Source organism: Coccinella septempunctata, chromosome 1, assembly GCF_907165205.1.
Source record: "Coccinella septempunctata chromosome 1, icCocSept1.1, whole genome shotgun sequence".
Classification (NCBI taxonomy): Eukaryota; Metazoa; Arthropoda; class Insecta; order Coleoptera; family Coccinellidae; genus Coccinella; species Coccinella septempunctata.
In genome coordinates this window covers 34,985,570-35,010,046 of record NC_058189.1, presented here as the reverse complement: position 1 = coordinate 35,010,046, position 24,477 = coordinate 34,985,570, and the positions used below count along the sequence as shown (strand labels likewise).

At 38.5% G+C, this 24,477-nt stretch overlaps 3 protein-coding genes across 3 annotated transcripts; 2 read left to right on the top strand and 1 right to left on the bottom strand.

Moving 5' to 3' along the window:
- Nucleotides 1–2,186: 2,186 nt before the first annotated feature.
- Nucleotides 2,187–3,812, top strand: LOC123323104. Its single transcript, XM_044911263.1, has one exon. It carries the CDS (start codon nt 2,187–2,189, stop codon nt 3,810–3,812), a length of 1,626 nt encoding a protein of 541 aa, XP_044767198.1.
- Nucleotides 3,813–6,726: 2,914 nt separating this feature from the next.
- LOC123323088 lies at nt 6,727–7,714 on the top strand. Its single transcript, XM_044911261.1, has 2 exons — nt 6,727–7,149; nt 7,220–7,714. The coding sequence occupies exons 1-2, from the start codon at nt 6,727–6,729 to the stop codon at nt 7,712–7,714; spliced, it is 918 nt and encodes a 305-aa protein (XP_044767196.1).
- A 2,931-nt stretch (nt 7,715–10,645) lies between these two features.
- LOC123315474 lies at nt 10,646–13,904 on the bottom strand. The gene is made up of 2 exons (XM_044901173.1): nt 12,687–13,904; nt 10,646–12,195 (listed from the first exon to the last, which is right to left on the bottom strand). Coding segments are annotated over exons 1-2 (1,011 nt in total). The 5' UTR covers nt 13,697–13,904; the 3' UTR covers nt 10,646–12,194.
- Nucleotides 13,905–24,477: the final 10,573 nt, after the last annotated feature.

Genomic DNA, 24,477 nt, shown 5'->3' with positions numbered 1-24,477 from the left:
ACAATTATTTAGTGCTGCTGGTCAGATATACTCCGACAGAAGAAGTAATCTGCGAGGCGAAAATGTTGATAAACTATTGTTTCTGTAATATCTTCCAGAATAATTACTACGTTGGATTTTTAGAATTTTATTTAAGTATCAATATAAATCTCATTCGATATCTAGCATACAACTGACGGGCCTGACTCCGTCTTATTGAACATTACCATCATTGGAACATGTGGTGTTTCCCAGATAACGAATATATACATTCAATACTGTTAAAAATTCAGCCCCTTCTCAACGACGCCACTGGCAGTTCTCAAGGATGTTCCACTCGACAGCATCGACGGCGCAGCCCCCTCTACAAGATGTCAAATGTCCAGTTTCCGCTGAAGCCATTTTTAATTCATTCTCTTTGTTAGCTCTGTAGTAGTAACTTCTCTTAGCTTTCATAGTGCTTTTCTAACCTCTCATTTTCACGCTCACCTCTTCTAGTTATTAATTTTCAAGTCATCTCGCATCAATCCTGGTGCTAAATTGTTCATCTCTTAAGGTAAAGTACTCTCAGACTGCTCAACATCATACATTACACCATTTTCATGATAATTTCATTATACTGAAATTAGTCCACGTGCAAGAGATTCAGAATCTAGAAATAGATTCCGAATCCTTGCGAGCACTGCTCAATTGAAATGTCTACTCAACTCAAATCGAACTATTGTCCTCTCAAAACTATATATTTTATCATATTTCATAATTTATATAGATTTTCAGACTTCTCTAGATCCTCTCACATGAAAATGGGTATGTAGCACCAGGATTGAAACTTCTCAAGTTCATCTTCATAGAATTGATATCTGATTCATTGTCTTCTCGTAATATTCTTTATTATTAGAATCAGTTTTATCATTTTTATAACAACTCTTATGATCACCTCTTATACATATGACTAATTCATTGGTGTTGAGTTTCAGATGAATGAATCCTCATATTCTCCAGGGTGGACCCTGGATGTAGCTGTTCTTCTCAGAAAAGGATGTGAACACCTCAACGTTAGTTAAACGATCAATGACATTGCTCGATACACCTCGACCTAGGCTCCACCCTGGAACGTCTGCACGAACACTCATGTCTACTCACTTGGTATGGTCTACTCTTTATAATATGTACTCTCATTGTTTCTCTTCTATATTCATTCATCGGACTCAACATGCATGTTAGTTTTCTCAGCCTTCAGCACATCTCAAAATCTACGATTAGAGATTTATTCAACTCAGTACTCTCATGACTTCTCTTAATTTATCAATTGTTTCTTCTATTTTTCTGATGAACGTTCTAATCGTGCTTACTTGTAAGCAGTTCGTCTCTGTAAATGCTGAATACATTGATAGATTTTTGCTCTCTTCAAGATCATCTCAATGTATATGAATTATACTTTGTTCTTCTCATATTAATTATGATTGTCCTTTTCATTTAATGAATTATTATCGAACTTCTCATTTAATTAGAATTTATTGCCCTTTTCATATTATTTTTAATATTCTAGTGCTTCTCAAATTCATTAATTCTGTGCTTCTCATTTAACTTGTGCTACTCTTGTTCTGCTCATACTTACATTAACATTATTGATCAACTCAAATTTAATGTATCGATTTCTCGTTGATGATCAGACTTAGACATTGCAGTTTCACCTCGGGCCTATTTCTCTGTACTCTCGCGTCTTCTCTTTAAAATTCAGTATTCTAACCTTCGCGTTTTCTGATAGAAAAAGGAGGCTCTCGCAATCAATTTTCAATTGATTGCCCTATCACTGTGTAACCGTTGTGTTGATATTGAATTTATTGAACTCCTCAACGTCTAAGTCTGACATCAAGTGACTTCTCATTTGAACTGCTCTGGACCATCTCTTGTTTTTAATTGAATATTGTCTCTCTGAGTTTATAGATGTTGTTAATATTAGTTGCTTTTTACTGTATTAGCTTCATGCAGGTGACATATTCATTTTATGGTTGTGAATGATTCTTAATAAATGTTTTTATACCATCTCCAACTCAATTATCTTTTAATACAGTCCACTACTCTTTAATTAAAAATCATAACACCCTCGATTTTTTGAACATTTGGTCCTTCGAGCCGGATAATTGAGTTGGAATTTCATCATCTTCACTAATCATATTTCTCTGTTCATCTCTTAAGCATCAATAATGGCCTCCTCGAAAAAAGAACTTCTCAAAGACCAGCTCAAAGACCAGCTCGCAGACCCCCTCAAAGACTCGACCGCCTCTGATCAGCGGAAAGAAGGATCATCTGACCACCTCATGCCGTCTCAAGACGAAGCCTCCTCAATCGACCCTCCGAAAGAGGGACCAAGGACCCGCTCAAGATCACGCCTGGTGACGCCAGGCTTAATGATCAAAATGTCCACTCAATTGAACCGCCTCAAGATCATGAAAGACATCTCGGCTGGGCTCGTTGACGAGCCCAGTGAATGGACCACCTCAAAGTTGGAAAGTCTTCAAGAACGCCTCGACGAACAACATAAAGGGTTTTTGAAAACCCACGCTCATTTTGAGAGCGCATGGCCGGAGTCTCAAATAGAACATCCTTACTTCTCGAACGACGTGTTCGTCGAAGAAGAATTCCTGTACGCCTCATCGTCTTCTCGCATCCGTCATCTCAAGGAAGAACTCGAGCCCCCTCAACCGTCATCTCAACCGTCATCTCAACCGACTGCTTCGTCGACGTCCGCTCAGCCACGCCTCCCAGATATACCTCTTCCAGTCTTCTCAGGCGACTACTCCAGTTGGCCAGGATTCAAGGACCTCTTCCAGTCCCTTGTAATCCAGAACACCTCCATATCTGATGTCGAACGCCTCCACTACTTACGATCGTCTCTTCAGTCAACTCCTCTTAAGTTAATCTCTGGCTTAGCCCTCACTGGCGCCTCGTTCCCCATAGCATGGGATAGCCTCCTCTCTCAATATGAGAACAAACGTCTTCTCTTGGCAGCTCTTTGCGATAAGATATTCTCAACGCCTCACTGTTCTCCTCAAAAAAATCCTCGTCTTTATTACAAGACACTCCTCACCAACCTTGTAGAAGCTCTACAAGGTTTGACCGCTCTCGGCCAGTCACTGGATTCATGCGACTTCCTGCTGGTCTACGTCATCACGAAACATCTCGACCGCTCAACTCGCGAAAAGTGGGAGTCCCAACTGGGATCCTCCACCGAATCGCCTCCTCTTACCAAACTTATGGACTTCCTCCAGGCCCATACCCGCTCTTTGGAGTGGCTGGAAGAACCTGAAGACTCCTCAAAAACGCCCGCCTCACGACCTAAAACGTCGTACTCGCACGCTGCCGCCTCCACTGCCACCTCATCCAAAGTCTCCTCGTCAAAGGTCTGCTCAAAGCCCGTCTCGGGTGTAGTGCCTCCTCGTGTTGTGGCGAAAACCGCCGCAAAGTCTCCTCAACGACCAGTTCGCCCCAATGGATTGCCCTCTTATAATTGTGACGACTGCGGTGACGAACACTTCATCGCCACTTGTCCTCGCTACCACAGCCGTCATCCATCGGAAAGACACGAAGTGGTTCATCGAAGACAGTTGTGCTACAATTGTCTTGGCCGTCACAATGTCCGCTCATGTAGGTCTCATCAAACATGCCGGTTGTGCTCTGATCGACATCACTCCTCACTCCATGACCACATCATCATGGTCTCCTCCGCCAGAACTCCTCAAGCCTCCTCAGCCAGAACCCCTCAAGCCTCCTCGTCTAGGCCTACTTCTAAGCCCAGTGAAGCTAAGCCAGCCACCTCAAAAAGGGCCTGAAAATTTCGGGCAGTCGTCAAAACTTCTCCAAGACAACTCACCTTTCTCTCGACCGCTCTAGCTCACGTTCTCACTCCAGTCACCTCGCACCAAGCAAGACTTCTCATCGACTCAGGATCGGAACTCTCGTTCATCTCTGAAGACTTCTCAAGACAGCTCAGCCTTCCTCGAAGCCAATCCAAAGTCACCATCGTTGGAATTGGTGGAGCCACCTCAAGATCAAGAGGATCAGTATTGATCACACTGAAATCTCTTCACAATCACAAAACCGTGAATATAAATGCTCATATCTTGTCATCTCCATTTACTAATTTACCATCTTTCAATTGTTGCACACGACCACGTTTGCCACACCTCGACAATTTGAAGCTCGCCGATCCAGAGTTCTACACCTCAAGGCCAATCGACATCATATTGGGTGCTGATGTCTATGGTTCCATCATTCTTCCTCAACTCCGACAAGGGCCAGATGGGTCAACTCCAACAGCTCAGCTCTCGATCTTTGGATGGTTGGTCTTAGGTCCAATATGCCCTCATCAAGAAGTCTGCTCAAGTGTGTCTCCTCAATACCATGCCACTCAAGAACCTGACCTTCAAAGCCTTCTCGAAAAGTTCTGGGAACAAGAAGAAGTCAAGTCCACCTCCGTAAGTCACCTCACTGCTGACGAGCAGGAATGTGAAGACCACTTCAAGACCACTCACTCTCGACTTCCTTCTGGACGATACATGGTAAGACTCCCATTAAAATCATCATCTAATCTTTTGGGATCTTCCAGACAACGTGCCTTCCGATGCCTCCAAGGACAATTTCGCAAGTTCGAGGGAAACCAAGAATATTGCCAGCTCTACAAGGACTTCCTCACTGAATATGAACAACTCGAGCACATGAAGAAGGCTCCCTCAGACATCTCGCATCCCAGATACTATTTGCCGCATCATGGAATTCTCAAGCCAGACAGCTCCTCCACCAAATTGCGAGTAGTGTTCAATGGTTCCAGTCCCACCTCAACAGGCCTCTCACTGAACGACATCATGCACACCGGAGCGAAACTTCAGTTAGATGTTATTGATGTATTGTTCTGGGTACGTCGCTTTAAATTTGTGTTTTCCACAGACATCACGAAGATGTACAGACAGATCATGGTGCATCCAGACGATTGGGATCTCCAATGCATTCTCTGGCGAAACTCAGAAGATGAGATAGCGACGTACCACCTCACCACCGTCACCTATGGAACCAAGGCTGCTCCTTTCTTGGCCATTCGAGTCCTCCTCCAGCTCATCGAAGATGAAGGTCACAAGTTTCCACTCGCCATTCCACCACTCACCAAAGGTCGCTATGTTGATGATATCTATGGTGGTGCAGACACTAAAGAAGAACTCTCAGAAATCGCTATCGACCTGAAAAATCTCTGCATGGCGGGCGGCCTCCCCTTAGCAAAGTGGCAATCGAACTCTCCAAGTACGCTCAAGATGGTAACCGAGGAAGAAATGATACCATCGCCGATCTCATTTGACGACTGTCCTACTTCAACGAAACTTCTAGGCCTCCTCTGGTATCCTCAAGAGGATTACTTCTCGTTCAAGATCAACTCAAGCTCATCTGGGTCTGTGGTAACTAAACGTACTATGTTATCTCATATCGCTCAACTCTTTGATCCACTTGGTTTAGTATCCCCTGTCACGATCAGGGCCAAAATGTTGTTGCAGGAACTTTGGCTCCAGAAATTGTCATGGGACGAACCACTGTCACCTCAACTCACAGAAAGATGGTGTAACATCAGAGAAGATCTCAAATCACTGGCCAGTGTACGTGCTTCTCGATGGGTAGGCACCCAAGAAAATGCTACCTTAGAACTTCACGGTTTCTCTGATGCTTCTCAACTTGCCATGGCAGCAGTCCTCTATCTCGTAGTCCGCTCACCGTCCACAGGATCCAAAGTCACATTGCTCTGCTCAAAAACAAAAGTAACGCCGTTGAAACGCCTCACAATCCCACGCCTCGAACTCACAGCATCTCTCATCTTGGCCAAGTTAACTAATTATGCTCATCGTGTTTTAGATACACAGATACACTCAACGACTTTGTGGACGGACTCAACAGTCTCTCTCACGTGGATCACATCTCACCCCGCTCGCTGGAAGGACTTTGTTCGAAACAGGGTAGAGCTCATCCAAGAACTAACTCCAGGTGCACATTGGAGATACGTTTCCGGCAAAGAAAATCCAGCGGACTGTGCTTCTCGTGGCTTCTCGTCATCTCAACTACTGAACAGCACTCTATGGTGGACGGGACCACCATGGATTTCCAAGTCACCAGATTCCTGGCCCAATCGTCAGCCGGCAACGACAATTGACCCCGAATCTGAAGCAAGACTACTCGTGGGATCTTATATACAGGTATTCTTCTCTCAATAAACTGTTAAGAATCACCTCTCTCTGTTTAAGAGTCCTCGCCCGACTCAGACACTCCTCAACTCTGAACTTCACAACTCCGCTCACCTCAACTGACTTGGAAAAATCAAGGATCTATTGGATCAAGGCTACTCAACAAGTGTATTTTCCTCAAGAACTCAAGGCTCTTCAAAATGGTACTGCTCTGTCCTCCTCACATGTGTTCAGTAGACTCACGGCGTTCATCGATCAAGAAGGTGTCATTCGTGTAGGAGGACGAATCACCAACGCTCTCTTAGACCCAGATAGCAAGCATCCTGCAATAATTCCTCGAGCTTCTCAATTGACTTCTCTGATTATAGATTCTGCTCACAAACGAACTCTCCATGGAGGTACACAACTCACACTGTCCACCATCCGACAACAATATTGGATCATTGGAGGAAGAGCCCCAGTGAAATCCCACATCCTGAAGTGTGTTACATGTGCACGGCATCGAGGTATAAGAGCTCAACAACTCATGGGCCAGTTACCAGAACCACGCGTTAGACCATCTCGTCCCTTTCTCCACACTGGTGTAGACTACGCCGGACCTCTCACTCTCAAAGCCTGGAAAGGAAGAGGAGCAAAGACACACAAAAGCTGGGTTTGTGTGTTTGTCTGCTTCGCCACCTCAGCAGTCCACCTCGAAGCCGTAAGTGATTACACTACCGAATCATTTATCGCTGCGTTCCGTAGGTTTACCGCTCGACGAGGCATCTGTGAAACCTTATACTCAGACTGCGGAACCAACTTCATGGGAGCCGATGCCACTCTCAAGACCATGTTCTCAAAGGCCTCCTCACAAAACCAGGTCATCGCCGAACTCCTCTTGAAAGAAGGTACTAACTGGTGCTTCAACCCACCGGCAGCTCCTCACATGGGAGGAAAATGGGAAGCAGCAGTGAAATCTTTCAAATATCACCAAGGATCAGCCATTCACCATGGAAGAGCTGATCACACTCCTCACACAGATCGAAGCCATCCTCAATTCTAGACCTCTCGAACCGCTCAGCGATGATCCTGAAGACTGCTCCGCTCTCACACCAGGCCACTTCTTAATAGGTACAGCTCTGAACACCGTACCTGAGCCATCTCTCGAAGACCTCTCGACTTCTCGACTGTCAAGATGGCAGTTAATTCAGCAACGCACCCAGCAGTTCTGGTCCAAATGGTCAACTCAATTTCTACAACGTCAGCTGTCCATCTCAAAGTGGCACCATCCAGCCCATGACATAAAGGTTGGGTCACTAGTACTCCTCACCGATGAAAGATTACCTCCATGCAAGTGGCCATTAGGGCGAGTAATGGCTGTGCACCCAGGGACAGACGGCCTTGTTCGTGTCGTCACTCTCAAGACCTCCACGTCCACTCTAACCAGACCGATCTCGAAGTTGGCAATCCTGCCAGTGTCCACTCCAGACGAAGCAAGAAAGAATTTCAACCCCTCAAGTCTTCTCGATAACTAACGCTGTTAGTTATGGCGGGCGGAATGTTAAAAATTCAGCCCCTTCTCAACGACGCCACTGGCAGTTCTCAAGGATGTTCCACTCGACAGCATCGACGGCGCAGCCCCCTCTACAAGATGTCAAATGTCCAGTTTCCGCTGAAGCCATTTTTAATTCATTCTCTTTGTTAGCTCTGTAGTAGTAACTTCTCTTAGCTTTCATAGTGCTTTTCTAACCTCTCATTTTCACGCTCACCTCTTCTAGTTATTAATTTTCAAGTCATCTCGCATCAATCCTGGTGCTAAATTGTTCATCTCTTAAGGTAAAGTACTCTCAGACTGCTCAACATCATACATTACACCATTTTCATGATAATTTCATTATACTGAAATTAGTCCACGTGCAAGAGATTCAGAATCTAGAAATAGATTCCGAATCCTTGCGAGCACTGCTCAATTGAAATGTCTACTCAACTCAAATCGAACTATTGTCCTCTCAAAACTATATATTTTATCATATTTCATAATTTATATAGATTTTCAGACTTCTCTAGATCCTCTCACATGAAAATGGGTATGTAGCACCAGGATTGAAACTTCTCAAGTTCATCTTCATAGAATTGATATCTGATTCATTGTCTTCTCGTAATATTCTTTATTATTAGAATCAGTTTTATCATTTTTATAACAACTCTTATGATCACCTCTTATACATATGACTAATTCATTGGTGTTGAGTTTCAGATGAATGAATCCTCATATTCTCCAGGGTGGACCCTGGATGTAGCTGTTCTTCTCAGAAAAGGATGTGAACACCTCAACGTTAGTTAAACGATCAATGACATTGCTCGATACACCTCGACCTAGGCTCCACCCTGGAACGTCTGCACGAACACTCATGTCTACTCACTTGGTATGGTCTACTCTTTATAATATGTACTCTCATTGTTTCTCTTCTATATTCATTCATCGGACTCAACATGCATGTTAGTTTTCTCAGCCTTCAGCACATCTCAAAATCTACGATTAGAGATTTATTCAACTCAGTACTCTCATGACTTCTCTTAATTTATCAATTGTTTCTTCTATTTTTCTGATGAACGTTCTAATCGTGCTTACTTGTAAGCAGTTCGTCTCTGTAAATGCTGAATACATTGATAGATTTTTGCTCTCTTCAAGATCATCTCAATGTATATGAATTATACTTTGTTCTTCTCATATTAATTATGATTGTCCTTTTCATTTAATGAATTATTATCGAACTTCTCATTTAATTAGAATTTATTGCCCTTTTCATATTATTTTTAATATTCTAGTGCTTCTCAAATTCATTAATTCTGTGCTTCTCATTTAACTTGTGCTACTCTTGTTCTGCTCATACTTACATTAACATTATTGATCAACTCAAATTTAATGTATCGATTTCTCGTTGATGATCAGACTTAGACATTGCAGTTTCACCTCGGGCCTATTTCTCTGTACTCTCGCGTCTTCTCTTTAAAATTCAGTATTCTAACCTTCGCGTTTTCTGATAGAAAAAGGAGGCTCTCGCAATCAATTTTCAATTGATTGCCCTATCACTGTGTAACCGTTGTGTTGATATTGAATTTATTGAACTCCTCAACGTCTAAGTCTGACATCAAGTGACTTCTCATTTGAACTGCTCTGGACCATCTCTTGTTTTTAATTGAATATTGTCTCTCTGAGTTTATAGATGTTGTTAATATTAGTTGCTTTTTACTGTATTAGCTTCATGCAGGTGACATATTCATTTTATGGTTGTGAATGATTCTTAATAAATGTTTTTATACCATCTCCAACTCAATTATCTTTTAATACAGTCCACTACTCTTTAATTAAAAATCATAACACCCTCGATTTTTTGAACAAATACATAACACCCTTCCCACCTATTCCTTTGAAAGGAATGAACTTCAAAACAAAAAATAAACATTTCCAAAAATTATAATAATACTAACAGTTTTTGTGAAACAATTTTCTTATTTTTTCTTTATTCATAGACAAGCCTTTCAGGCGGTCTTGCATTACGTTTAGGTCTACACCTGGTACTTGATTCGGAAGCAAGCCCATCCGGAGAATCATCAGGAACATTTTGAGAAACTAAGGACTTTTCTAATTCACTTTCGGAAATCTCCGAATTTGAATTTTCATCCGTTGCAACATCCAATGCCTCCGCTCGATCCTTAGGAATTTGCAAACAGTTTGAACTGGTAGCACTTGATATGAATTTATTACGTTCTACTAATTGATTAATATGTCGTTTCCACTTAGCATAATTGAGTTCAGGAATCTCACAAAGAAAAACACACTTGCCTAATTGCTTTTTTATAATCGCGGAAATCCAACGCTGTGACTTACTTCGATAATCTCTTACAAGTACATGTTGACGTATTTTGAATTTACCCGCTCTATCTTTCCCCCCGCAATATTGAGTTTGTTTCAGTTGTTTCTCTTTTACATTTTTCTTTAAGTTTACATTCGGTTTCATCACATCAAATCTTGTACGCAAATCTCGACCAAACATGAGAAAGGCGGGCGCAACACCCGTTGTTGAGTGAGGAACATTCCTATAATCAAAAAGAAACGCGTTCAAAACTTTATTTATATCTTTTTCATCACTTTGATCTAAAGCTTTCTTAAGGGCACTCTTCATAGTTCTGACGCAGTTTTCTGCAGCTCCATTTGATTGTGGATAAAAGGGAGGAGAAGTTACATGTTCAATATTGTACCGCCTAAGAAACATTTCAAATTCTTGACTAACAAAATTTTTTGCATTATCTGATACAAGGCATTTAGGTAATCCAAAACGACAAAAGGTACCCATTAAAGCCTTTTCCGTGAAACTTGAACTCATGCTTTTGGTAGGAAAAACTTCCACCCATTTCGAATATGAATCGATAATTATGAGAAAATACAAACTTTGAAAATAAAAATAATCAATATGTACCCTCGAAAAAACCTCCTCTGGCCATGGCCAAGGTCTAAGTATATTTTCTGGAGGATTCGTTTTATTCATTGCACAACTATCACAACTAGCCGACAATTTTTCTATGTCATCATTGATACCAGGCCAAAAAAAATGAGATCTAGCCATATTCTTCATTTTTACTACACCTAAATGAGTAGAATGCAATTGAACCAACATAGATTTCCGCAAGGAAAGAGGAATAATGATTCGGTTATTCCATAGCAAAACACCGTCTTCTAGAGTCAATTGGTTTCTGATCATAAAAAATCTTTTGTACTCATCATTTTTCTTTGCGAATTTAGGCCAACCATTTTTAACAAAGTTTGCGATTTTAGACAATTGTGGATCAAATCGTGTTTTCAGTTTAATTAACTCAAAATTCATGTTCACATCACTATTCTGAAAATAATTTAAATAATTCACATCAACATTATCAATAGGCTCTGAATAATTAATTGGTAACCGGGATAGAAAATCAGCAACATTTCTCTCGGATTTAATGAACTCAACATCATACTGATAGTTCGATAGGAAAACAGCCCACCTCCTCAGTCTATTTGCGGAAAATTGAGGGATTCCCTTTGCCGGATTGAAAATGGACATTAATGGTTTATTGTCTGTCACTAAAGTGAACTTCCTTCCAAACAAATATTGGTTAAATTTACTTATACCAAAAATAATCGCTAATCCTTCCCGTTCAATCTGGCTGTAGTTTCTTTCAGCAGATGATAAAGTGCGTGATGCATAAGAAATGACCCGTTCTTCACCCGTATTATCAACCTGTGAAATCATAGCTCCTAAACCAACTGGGCTAGCATCAGTTGTTAGTTTAATTGGCAACTTTACATCAAAATGTGATAGAACTTTATTTGACATTAATATTTTTTTAACTATACAGAATGCTTCATCGCATTTTCTATTCCACATGAATTTAGAATTTTTTTTTAGAAGATCATGTAACGGACTCAAAATAGTTGCCAAATTTGGAACAAATTTTCCGTAATAGTTTATTATGCCTAAAATCGATTTCAATTCTGTTACTGATTTAGGAATTGGTGCTTCTTTTATAGCCTGAATCTTTTCATCATTCGCATGAATACCATCCTCACTAATTGTGTACCCCAGATATTGAACTACCCTTTCATTAAATGAACATTTCTCTATAGACACTTTCAATCCGGAATTTTCCATAATATTTAGGACTCGAAATAAACGCTCATCATGTTCAGCTTGATTCTTTCCGCTTATCAGTAAATCGTCAACAAAAACTTTTACACCTGGTATACCGCTAAAAAGCACTGTCATCAATTTCTGAAACTTAGCACACGCCGGAGCTACTCCGAAAGGTAATCGCAAATAACGAAAGAGACCTTTATGAGTACTTATTGTAACTAACTCTTGCGATTCCTCCTCTAATTCAACCTGATTGTATGCATGTGATAAATCTATTTTAGAAAAAATTACTGATCCTCCTAGTTCGGCCAGAATATCGTCAACAAGTGGAAGAGGAAACTGATCAACCTCGAGGTGGGGATTGATCGTTATTTTAAAATCACCACAAATTCGTACTGAACCATCTTTTTTTAGTACAGGTACTATAGGGGAAGCCCATCTCGAATAATCAACCTGTTTTAATACCCCCAACTCGATGAGTCTATCAATCTCCTTCTCCACCTTTTCTTTGATACCGTAAGGCAAGGGTCTGGCTTTAATGAATTTTGGTGATATATCGGCATCTTTCAATTTCAGTGATAATTTTTCTTTATTGAAACACCCCAATCCAGGTGAAAATACGTGTGAGAATTTCTTTTTTAAGTCTTCTGTTGAGGTAAAAAAATGAAATGAACTCGAAATTTTCAAACCAAACATGTACATAAAATCCCGACCCAAAATAGGAGGTCCACCGTTTTTGATAACGTAAATATCTAACCACTTTATGATATTCCTGAATCTAATTTTTAGTTTGCAAACACCCGCCGGAAACATTTTATCGCCATTGTAAAAATACAAGCTACGTTCAGCTTTGCTCAATGAATATTTACGCAAGTTATCTAACCAAAAAGAATATGAAACTGCAGACACACTTGCTCCCGAATCCAGTTGAAACCTATGTTTGAATTCATCAATATAAACATGAACGAAAAAAGGTTCATTGAATTGGTTGATTGATTTTGTATCTGTCAAATTAAAAAAATCATCTTTGACTTCTATAAAATTCTGAAATCTTTTTGGACCATTTCTTTGATGTTCCCTATTGGGACATAATCTCGCTAAATGACCTACTTCATTACATACATTACATGTATAATCCTTAAACCTACAATCACTGGTGAAATGGTTGCGTCGACCGCAAACTGTACACTTTTTCCGCCGATTCTGGACGCCACTTCCTGATGCACCACTATCACTCATCACACTGCGATTCTGCGCTGTTGATGGCGTTCTTGGGTTCTGAGAAATATGGTGTAAGCCTGGTTCAATCTTAACTTCCTCCATATATGAATTTTTCTGGGCCGCCATTTTGCTGGATGCAATGGTGATGACGTCACTGAAACTGCATGTAATTTTCTCTTCGAATAATCTATCTTGAATGGGTCCTTTTTCGAAACCAATTATAAAACGATCTCGTAGAACCCAGTCATAAACAGTGCTGCCAAATTCACATTGTCCGGCCAAACTTCTTACTCTAGCAGCCCAGTTAGCTACTGTCTCGTGGGCATCCATTACTGAATTATAAAATTTATAGCGAGCTGCAAACGGTGACAAAGAGCTCTTAAAATGCTCATCAAATATGGACGTTAACTCATTATATTGCTTATTTTCTGGAACGACTGGCATGCATAAATTATACATCAGTTTGTAGGCCTCTTCATTCAGCGAATTCAGGAGAATCGCCCGTTTCTTTTCATTATCTTCAATACCATTCGCTTTGAAATAACTCTCCAAACGGCGATTATAAATTGTCCAATCACTATGAATATCATATTCACGTAATGCACCAAGCTTATCAGACATCTTGAACTCACTAATCGACTTTTATCCTCGTCGCCAATGTAATATCTTCCAGAATAATTACTACGTTGGATTTTTAGAATTTTATTTAAGTATCAATATAAATCTCATTCGATATCTAGCATACAACTGACGGGCCTGACTCCGTCTTATTGAACATTACCATCATTGGAACATGTGGTGTTTCCCAGATAACGAATATATACATTCAATACATAACAGTTTCTTACCTATAATATTCGATTATTCAATTATGAACACTGATATTTATCAGTCTGTTAAAATCATTTGTAGTTGTACGTTGTCGTTGAATGGTGAATCCAAACTTTTTTTTTCTTTCTTATTCAATTTTAGTTCATTTACAAGTGGGTCATACAAAATGAGCAAAATTTAAAAGATATGTTTTTCTTAAGAAGATAGAATATTTTTTGTGTCATGTACTTAAAAGTATTGAAAGAAATATATTTCTCTTTGCTTTGCATTCTTTATTTCATGTTTTCCACAAGTGTGTGTAATTCGAACTTGAATAAAATTGGAAAGATATAGAAGGTTTACTCATTTCATTTCAACATTTTTTTGAAAGCAGAAATTCAAATTATTCATTTACACATTTATATTGATTATCAGGTTCAAGATCAGATGATTGAGATCATTTTCATGCTACTGAAATATAAGGACTCATTCTGATGAATTTTCTTCCACGGAAACATGGCATTATTGAAGTTTCGGTTTGGTTTTCGGCCGAAACTGAGTCTTCAGCCGAAATTCGGTTTCGGTTTCGGCGGTAAAAGTTAGTTTCGGTCGGACTCTACAAAGTATATATTCTTATATACTCGAAATTGCAAATAATCGAATATCACTTCACTTTGGAGTGAAAAGGAAACAAAAATCTATGCAAATTGTGGTTATTATACTTGAATTTTTATTGAATAAATGAGTGATGCTGATTCATCCTCGTCCAATTTTTTGATCATCTAGTCAACTAAATGATATGTCCGTGATGAAATTCCCCTCCTCAATATTGTTCTTGTATCGAGCAAAATGGCTCAGAGATCAGAACTTCGAGATCTTGAGGAGTAATTCTTGGTTCATAAATATTTCTACCTAACTCAACTCTTCTTCTACCAGCGTTTTCAACTCCTGATATCATAATGCATCGATCCGAACGCCTACTAGATGAAATGAGATGGAAAGTCTTCTCGGTTATAATATTTCCATCTTCGAACATTTCGTACGAGTAGTTTTCAGATTTCGACGCCATATTGAAAACGAAGCGTTTTGATTGAGTCGCTAGAAATATCCAATGTACACGAGGAGAGAGCACACAAACTGGACGATCGACCAACTCAATTGTTCTAGAATAGCATCAAAGTGGTCAATAGTAGAGCGTTTGCGCTGCTGCAATCCCAAGCACTGAGCAACACTTAAGCTGCGATGGTTTATATACCGAATCGCTGTCGGGAGCTTGTCGTAGTTATCCCCACTACTCGAACAACTTTTGGCCTTGTCTAAGAGTCCACCGCAGTTCATAATTAGTCGGTGCAGTCTGGGATAGAATTTTTATTCCATTATTATCGCCACTTGAGAAGATGAAAACACTGATACTAGTATTCTTTATTTTTCTCCATTATGTAGTCCCTCATCAACGAGTTATTTTCAATTTTTCTATGCTGTTTTCATTATTCCAAAATCAAAATAGGGCCTAGGATGATTAGGATGATTCCAAAATTTCGGCATATATTGAATAAAAAGGACTATATATCGTTCATTTGATAAGATTCAGTGAAATTACATGCAAGTGTCTCATTGTAGAAAAGCGACAGCTCAGTTTCATAGGAAGGGACTGATTTCATGTTGAAAATCTTACCATACTTTCAGACTATCAAGCAGCGATATGCTAAGGGTGGAATCAGAACTGAATATAATGAAACAATTCCTCTGCAATGAGTTATGTGTAATTAATTCATCGATTTCACTCTTATACCATATGCAATTCATAGAAAAGAGACACTCTGATCTTGATTCCTGAAAAGTCAAAACAACTATGTTTTGAAGAGAGGCAAACCTGGAGAATAGCGGTGGTCTCGAAAATTCGAATATTTCTGACATATGATGTCAAAGTATATATTCTTATATACTCGAAATTGCAAATAATCGAATTCACTTCACTTTGGAGTGAAAAGGAAACAAAAATCTATGCAAATTGTGGTTATTATACTTGAATTTTTATTGAATAAATGAGTGATGATGATTCATCCTCGTCCAATTTTTTGATCATCTAGTCAACTAAATGATATGTCCGTGATGAAATTCCCCTCCTCAATATTGTTCTTGTATCGAGCAAAATGGCTCAGAGAGCAGAACTTCGAGATCTTGAGGAGTAATTCTTGGTTCATAAATATTTCTACCTAACTCAACTCTTCTTCTACCAGCGTTTTCAACTCCTGATATCATAATGCATCGATCCGAACGCTTACTAGATGAAATGAGATGGAAAGTCTTCTCGGTTATAATATTTCCATCTTGAACATTTCGTACGAGTAGTTTTCAGATTTCGACGCCATATTGAAAACGAAGCGTTTTGATTGAGTCGCTAGAAATATCCAATGTACACGAGGAGTAAGCACACAAACTGGACGATCGACCAACTCAATTGTTCTAGATTAGCATCAAAGTGGTCAATAGTAGAGCGTTTGCGCTGCTGCAATCCCAAGCACTGAGCAACACTTAAGCTGCGATGGTTTATATACCGAATCGCTGTCGGAAGCTTGTCGTAGTTATCCCCACTACTCGAACAACTTTTGGCCTTGTCTAAGAGTCCACCGCAGTTCATAATTAGTCGGTGCAGTCTGAGATAGAATTTTTATTCTATTATTATCGCCACTTGAGAAGATGAAAACAATGATACTAATATTCTTTATTTTTCTCCATTATATATTCCCTCATCAACGAGTTATTTCCATTTTTTCTATGCTGTTTTCATTATTCCAAAATCAAAATTGGGCCTAGGATGAATAGGATGATTCCAAAATTTCGGCATATATTGAATAAAAAGGACTATATATCGTTCATTTGATAAGATTCAGTGAAATTACATGCAAATGTCTCATTGTAAAAAAGCGACAGCTCAGTTTCATAGGAAGGGACTGATTTCATGTTGAAAATCTTACCATACTTTCAGACTATGAAGCAGCGATATGCTAAGGGTGGAATCAGAACTGAATATAATGAAACAATTCCTCTGCAATGAGTTATGTGTAATTAATTCATCGATTTCACTCTTATACCATATGCAATTCATAGAAAAGAGACACTCTGATCTTGATTCCTGAAAAGTCAAAACAACTATGTTTTGAAGAGAGGACAAACCTGGTCTCAATATCCAATGTACACGAGGAGAGAGCACACAAACTGGACGATCGACCAACTCAATTGTTCTAGAATAGCATCAAAGTGGTCAATAGTAGAGCGTTTGCGCTGCTGCAATCCCAAGCACTGAGCAACACTTAAGCTGCGATGGTTTATATACCGAATCGCTGTCGGGAGCTTGTCGTAGTTATCCCCACTACTCGAACAACTTTTGGCCTTGTCTAAGAGTCCACCGCAGTTCATAATTAGTCGGTGCAGTCTGAGATAGAATTTTTATTCTATTATTATCGCCACTTGAGAAGATGAAAACAATGATACTAGTATTCTTTATTTTTCTCCATTATGTAGTCCCTCATCAACGAGTTATTTTCATTTTTTCTATGCTGTTTTCATTATTCCAAAATCAAAATTGGGCCTAGGATGAATAGGATGATTCCAAAATTTCGGCATATATTGAATAAAAAGGACTATATATCGTTCATTTGATAAGATTCAGTGGAATTACATGCAAGTGTCTCATTGTAAAAAAGCGACAGCTCAGTTTCATAGGAAGGGACTGATTTCATGTTGAAAATCTTACCATACTTTCAGACTATCAAGCAGCGATATGCTAAGGGTGGAATCAGAACTGAATATAATGAAACAATTCCTCTGCAATGAGTTATGTGTAATTAATTCATCGATTTCACTCTTATACCATATGCAATTCATAGAAAAGAGACACTCTGATCTTGATTCCTGAAAAGTCAAAACAACTATGTTTTGAAGAGAGGCAAACCTGGAGAATAGCGGTGGTCTCGAAAATTCGAATATTTCTGACATTAAATGTCAAAGTATATATTCTTATATACTCGAAATTGCACATAATCGAATATCACTTCACTTTGGAGTGAAAAGGAAACAAAAATCTATGCAAATTGTGGTTATTATACTTGAATTTTTATTGAATAAATGAGTGATGCTGATTCATCCTCGTCATATTTTTTGATCATCTGGTCAACTAAATGATATGTCCGTGATGAAATTCCCCTCCTCAATATTGTTCTTGTATCGAGCAAAATGGCTCAGAGAGCAGAACTTCGAGATCTTGAGGAGTAATTCTTGGTTCATAAATATTTCTACCTAACTCAACTCTTCTTCTACCAGCGTTTTCAACTCCTGATATCATAATGCATAGATCCGAACGCCTACTAGATGAAATGAGATGGAAAGTCTTCTCGGTTATAATATTTCCATCTTCGAACATTTCGTACGAGTAGTTTTCAGATTTCGGCGCCATACTGAAAACGAAGCGTTTTGATTGAGTCGCTAGAAATATCCAATGTACACGAGGAGAGAGCACACAAACTGGACGATCGACCAAATCAATTGTTCTAGAATAGCATCAAAGTGGTCAATAGTAGAGCGTTTGCGCTGCTGCAATCCCAAGCACTGAGCAACACTTAAGCTGCGATGGTTTATATACCGAATCGCTGTCGGGAGCTTGTCGTAGTTATCCCCACTACTCGAACAACTTTTTGCCTTGTCTAAGAGTCCACCGCAGTTCATAATTAGTCGGTGCAGTCTGAGATAGAATTTTTATTCCATTATTATCGCCACTTAAGAAGATGAAAACAATGATACTAGTATTCTTTATTTTTCTCCATTATGTAGTCCCTCATCAACGAGTTATTTTCATTTTTTCTATGCTGTTTTCATTATTCCAAAATCAAAATTGGGCCTAGGATGAATAGGATGATTCCAAAATTTCGGCATATATTGAATAAAAAGGACTATATATCGTTCATTTGATAAGATTCAGTGAAATTACATGCAAGTGTCTCATTGTAAAAAGGCGACAGCTCAGTTTCATAGGAAGAGACTGATTTCATGTTGAAAATCTTACCATACTTTCAGACTATGAAGCAGCGATATGCTAAGGGTGGAATCAGAACTGAATATAATGAAACAATTCCTCTGCAATGAGTTATGTGTAATTAATTCATCGATTTCACTCTTATACCATATGCAATTCATAGAAAAGAGACACTCTGATCTTGATTCCTGAAAAGTCAAAACAACTATGTTTTGAAGAGAGGACAAACCTGGAGAATAGCAGTGGTCTCGAAAATTCGAATATTTCTGACATATGATGTCAAAGTATATATTCTTATATACTCGAAATTGCAAATAATCGAATTCACTTCACTTTGGAGTGAAAAGGAAACAAAAATCTATGCAAATTGTGGTTATTATACTTGAATTTTTATTGAATAAATGAGTGATGGTGATTCATCCTCGTCCAATTTTTTGATCATCTAGTCAACTAAATGATATGTCCGTGATGAAATTCCCCTCCTCAATATTGTTCTTGTATCGAGCAAAATGGCTCAGAGAGCAGAACTTCGAGATCTTGAGGAGTAATTCTTGGTTCATAAATATTTCTACCTAACTCAACTCTTCTTCTACCAGCGTTTTCAACTCCTGATATCATAATGCATCGATCCGAACGCTTACTAGATGAAATGAGATGGAAAGTCTTCTCGGTTATAATATTTCCATCTTGAACATTTCGTACGAGTAGTTTTCAGATTTCGACGCCATATTGAAAACGAAGCGTTTTGATTGAGTCGCTAGAAATATCCAATGTACACGAGGAGTAAGCACACAAACTGGACGATCGACCAACTCAATTGTTCTAGATTAGCATCAAAGTGGTCAATAGTAGAGCGTTTGCGCTGCTGCAATCCCAAGCACTGAGCAACACTTAAGCTGCGATGGTTTATATACCGAATCGCTGTCGGAAGCTTGTCGTAGTTATCCCCACTACTCGAACAACTTTTGGCCTTGTCTAAGAGTCCACCGCAGTTCATAATTAGTCGGTGCAGTCTGAGATAGAATTTTTATTCTATTATTATCGCCACTTGAGAAGATGAAAACAATGATACTAATATTCATTATTTTTCTCCATTATGTATTCCCTCATCAACGAGTTATTTCCATTTTTTCTATGCTGTTTTCATTATTCCAAAATCAAAATTGGGCCTAGGATGAATAGGATGATTCCAAAATTTCGGCATATATTGAATAAAAAGGACTATATATCGTTCATTTGATAAGATTCAGTGAAATTACATGCAAATGTCTCATTGTAAAAAAGCGACAGCTCAGTTTCATAGGAAGGGACTGATTTCATGTTGAAAATCTTACCATACTTTCAGACTATGAAGCAGCGATATGCTAAGGGTGGAATCAGAACTGAATATAATGAAACAATTCCTCTGCAATGAGTTATGTGTAATTAATTCATCGATTTCACTCTTATACCATATGCAATTCATAGAAAAGAGACACTCTGATCTTGATTCCTGAAAAGTCAAAACAACTATGTTTTTAAGAAAGGACAAACCTGGTCTCAATATCCAATGTACACGAGGAGAGAGCACACAAACTGGACGATCGACCAACTCAATTGTTCTAGAATAGCATCAAAGTGGTCAATAGTAGAGCGTTTGCGCTGCTGCAATCCCAAGCACTGAGCAACACTTAAGCTGCGATGGTTTATATACCGAATCGCTGTCGGGAGCTTGTCGTAGTTATCCCCACTACTCGAACAACTTTTGGCCTTGTCTAAGAGTCCACCGCAGTTCATAATTAGTCGGTGCAGTCTGAGATAGAATTTTTATTCTATTATTATCGCCACTTGAGAAGATGAAAACAATGATACTAGTATTCTTTATTTTTCTCCATTATGTAGTCCCTCATCAACGAGTTATTTTCATTTTTTCTATGCTGTTTTCATTATTCCAAAATCAAAATTGGGCCTAGGATGAATAGGATGATTCCAAAATTTCGGCATATATTGAATAAAAAGGACTATATATCGTTCATTTGATAAGATTCAGTGAAATTACATGCAAGTGTCTCATTGTAAAAAAGCGACAGCTCAGTTTCATAGGAAGGGACTGATTTCATGTTGAAAATCTTACCATACTTTCAGACTATCAAGCAGCGATATGCTAAGGGTGGAATCAGAACTGAATATAATGAAACAATTCTTCTGCAATGAGTTATGTGTAATTAATTCATCGATTTCACTCTTATACCATATGCAATTCATAGAAAAGAGACACTCTGATCTTGATTCCTGAAAAGTCAAAACAACTATGTTTTGAAGAGAGGCAAACCTGGAGAATAGCGGTGGTCTCGAAAATTCGAATATTTCTGACATTTGATGTCAAAGTATATATTCTTATATACTCGAAATTGCACATAATCGAATATCACTTCACTTTGGAGTGAAAAGGAAACAAAAATCTATGCAAATTGTGGTTATTATACTTGAATTTTTATTGAATAAATGAGTGATGCTGATTCATCCTCGTCATATTTTTTGATCATCTGGTCAACTAAATGATATGTCCGTGATGAAATTCCCCTCCTCAATATTGTTCTTGTATCGAGCAAAATGGCTCAGAGAGCAGAACTTCGAGATCTTGAGGAGTAATTCTTGGTTCATAAATATTTCTACCTAACTCAACTCTTCTTCTACCAGCGTTTTCAACTCCTGATATCATAATGCATAGATCCGAACGCCTACTAGATGAAATGAGATGGAAAGTCTTCTCGGTTATAATATTTCCATCTTCGAACATTTCGTACGAGTAGTTTTCAGATTTCGGCGCCATACTGAAAACGAAGCGTTTTGATTGAGTCGCTAGAAATATCCAATGTACACGAGGAGAGAGCACACAAACTGGACGATCGACCAAATCAATTGTTCTAGAATAGCATCAAAGTGGTCAATAGTAGAGCGTTTGCGCTGCTGCAATCCCAAGCACTGAGCAACACTTAAGCTGCGATGGTTTATATACCGAATCGCTGTCGGGAGCTTGTCGTAGTTAAGATGTCTAGAACTCTGGTGTGTGCACTTGTCACTTTTTGCAAGCATCAACATTTCAGAAAATCAGGGATATGGGATCAGTTTCGTGGCGGCGCCACCATGTCATTTGCTTCGTTCTATCCTTGTTCTACCAAAGGAAGTCCAATGATACTCTCTCGTTTTATTTTGTTTTGCGTTGATATTGAATGTCGATCAACGTCCAACGAGTTCAAAATATGAACTTGAACTGGTGCTTTTTGTCAGCTGTTAAGGAATAGGTATTTGTGCTTTACATTTCAATTTTCTTTGTGAAAACAAATCTGTCAATATTTCAACACTATCGAATAAGGGTTCGAATGAGGATTTACTGTTCTTCTTCAAGATAATTTCTGTTTGACAGCTTGAATTCGTGAGGGGGGTAATTCAATATGATTTCAAAAAAACACAGTTAATTGGTCAAATATCCAATATATTCAGTTGACGGAAAGGAAATTTTCACTATATCTACTCAGGAAGAATATTTGAAGTAACAGACTCGAATAGATTTATATATTTCTGATTCTCAATACATGCTCACTATTCACATTACATATTTCCAATACAGTTTCTTTGAAATATTGGTGAAGTTTCCACAAAACTCTGATTTGGTTCTGCTTCAAATTCCAACAACATCGAATTCTTAGCTGTAGCTCTTGATTGTCCATATGGAAAACTGAACTTACTGAACGACATGTTGAATAAATGAATGTTCTACACCCCTTTCTCGAAACTAATACATTTTCACACACCAATAATCGCTTATAAATACAACATATTCGTACGTCGTAGGAAATTATTTTCAAATATCAAATGACAATGCTCTGTCAAATTCTAAACAGCGCTACCTACAGTGGAAAAAACAAAACTGATCCCATATCCCCACGAAATTAAAAACAAAATCGAATCAGTGAATACACCAGAGTTTTAGACATCTTAGTCGTAGTTATCCCCACTACTCGAACAACTTTTTGCCTTGTCTAAGAGTCCACCGCAGTTCATAATTAGTCGGTGCAGTCTGAGATAGAATTTTTATTCCATTATTATCGCCACTTAAGAAGATGAAAACAATGATACTAGTATTCTTTATTTTTCTCCATTATGTAGTCCCTCATCAACGAGTTATTTTCATTTTTTCTATGCTGTTTTCATTATTCCAAAATCAAAATTGGGCCTAGGATGAATAGGATGATTCCAAAATTTCGGCATATATTGAATAAAAAGGACTATATATCGTTCATTTGATAAGATTCAGTGAAATTACATGCAAGTGTCTCATTGTAAAAAGGCGACAGCTCAGTTTCATAGGAAGAGATTGATTTCATGTTGAAAATCTTACCATACTTTCAGACTATGAAGCAGCGATATGCTAAGGGTGGAATCAGAACTGAATATAATGAAACAATTCCTCTGCAATGAGTTATGTGTAATTAATTCATCGATTTCACTCTTATACCATATGCAATTCATAGAAAAGAGACACTCTGATCTTGATTCCTGAAAAGTCAAAACAACTATGTTTTGAAGAGAGGACAAACCTGGAGAATAGCAGTGGTCTCGAAAATTCGAATATTTCTGACATATGATGTCAAAGTATATATTCTTATATACTCGAAATTGCAAATAATCGAATTCACTTCACTTTGGAGTGAAAAGGAAACAAAAATCTATGCAAATTGTGGTTATTATACTTGAATTTTTATTGAATAAATGAGTGATGGTGATTCATTCTCGTCCAATTTTTTGATCATCTAGTCAACTAAATGATATGTCCGTGATGAAATTCCCCTCCTCAATATTGTTCTTGTATCGAGCAAAATGGCTCAGAGAGCAGAACTTCGAGATCTTGAGGAGTAATTCTTGGTTCATAAATATTTCTACCTAACTCAACTCTTCTTCTACCAGCGTTTTCAACTCCTGATATCATAATGCATCGATCCGAACGCTTACTAGATGAAATGAGATGGAAAGTCTTCTCGGTTATAATATTTCCATCTTGAACATTTCGTACGAGTAGTTTTCAGATTTCGACGCCATATTGAAAACGAAGCGTTTTGATTGAGTCGCTAGAAATATCCAATGTACACGAGGAGTAAGCACACAAACTGGACGATCGACCAACTCAATTGTTCTAGATTAGCATCAAAGTGGTCAATAGTAGAGCGTTTGCGCTGCTGCAATCCCAAGCACTGAGCAACACTTAAGCTGCGATGGTTTATATACCGAATCGCTGTCGGAAGCTTGTCGTAGTTATCCCCACTACTCGAACAACTTTTGGCCTTGTCTAAGAGTCCACCGCAGTTCATAATTAGTCGGTGCAGTCTGAGATAGAATTTTTATTCTATTATTATCGCCACTTGAGAAGATGAAAACAATGATACTAATATTCTTTATTTTTCTCCATTATGTATTCCCTCATCAACGAGTTATTTCCATTTTTTCTATGCTGTTTTCATTATTCCAAAATCAAAATTGGGCCTAGGATGAATAGGATGATTCCAAAATTTCGGCATATATT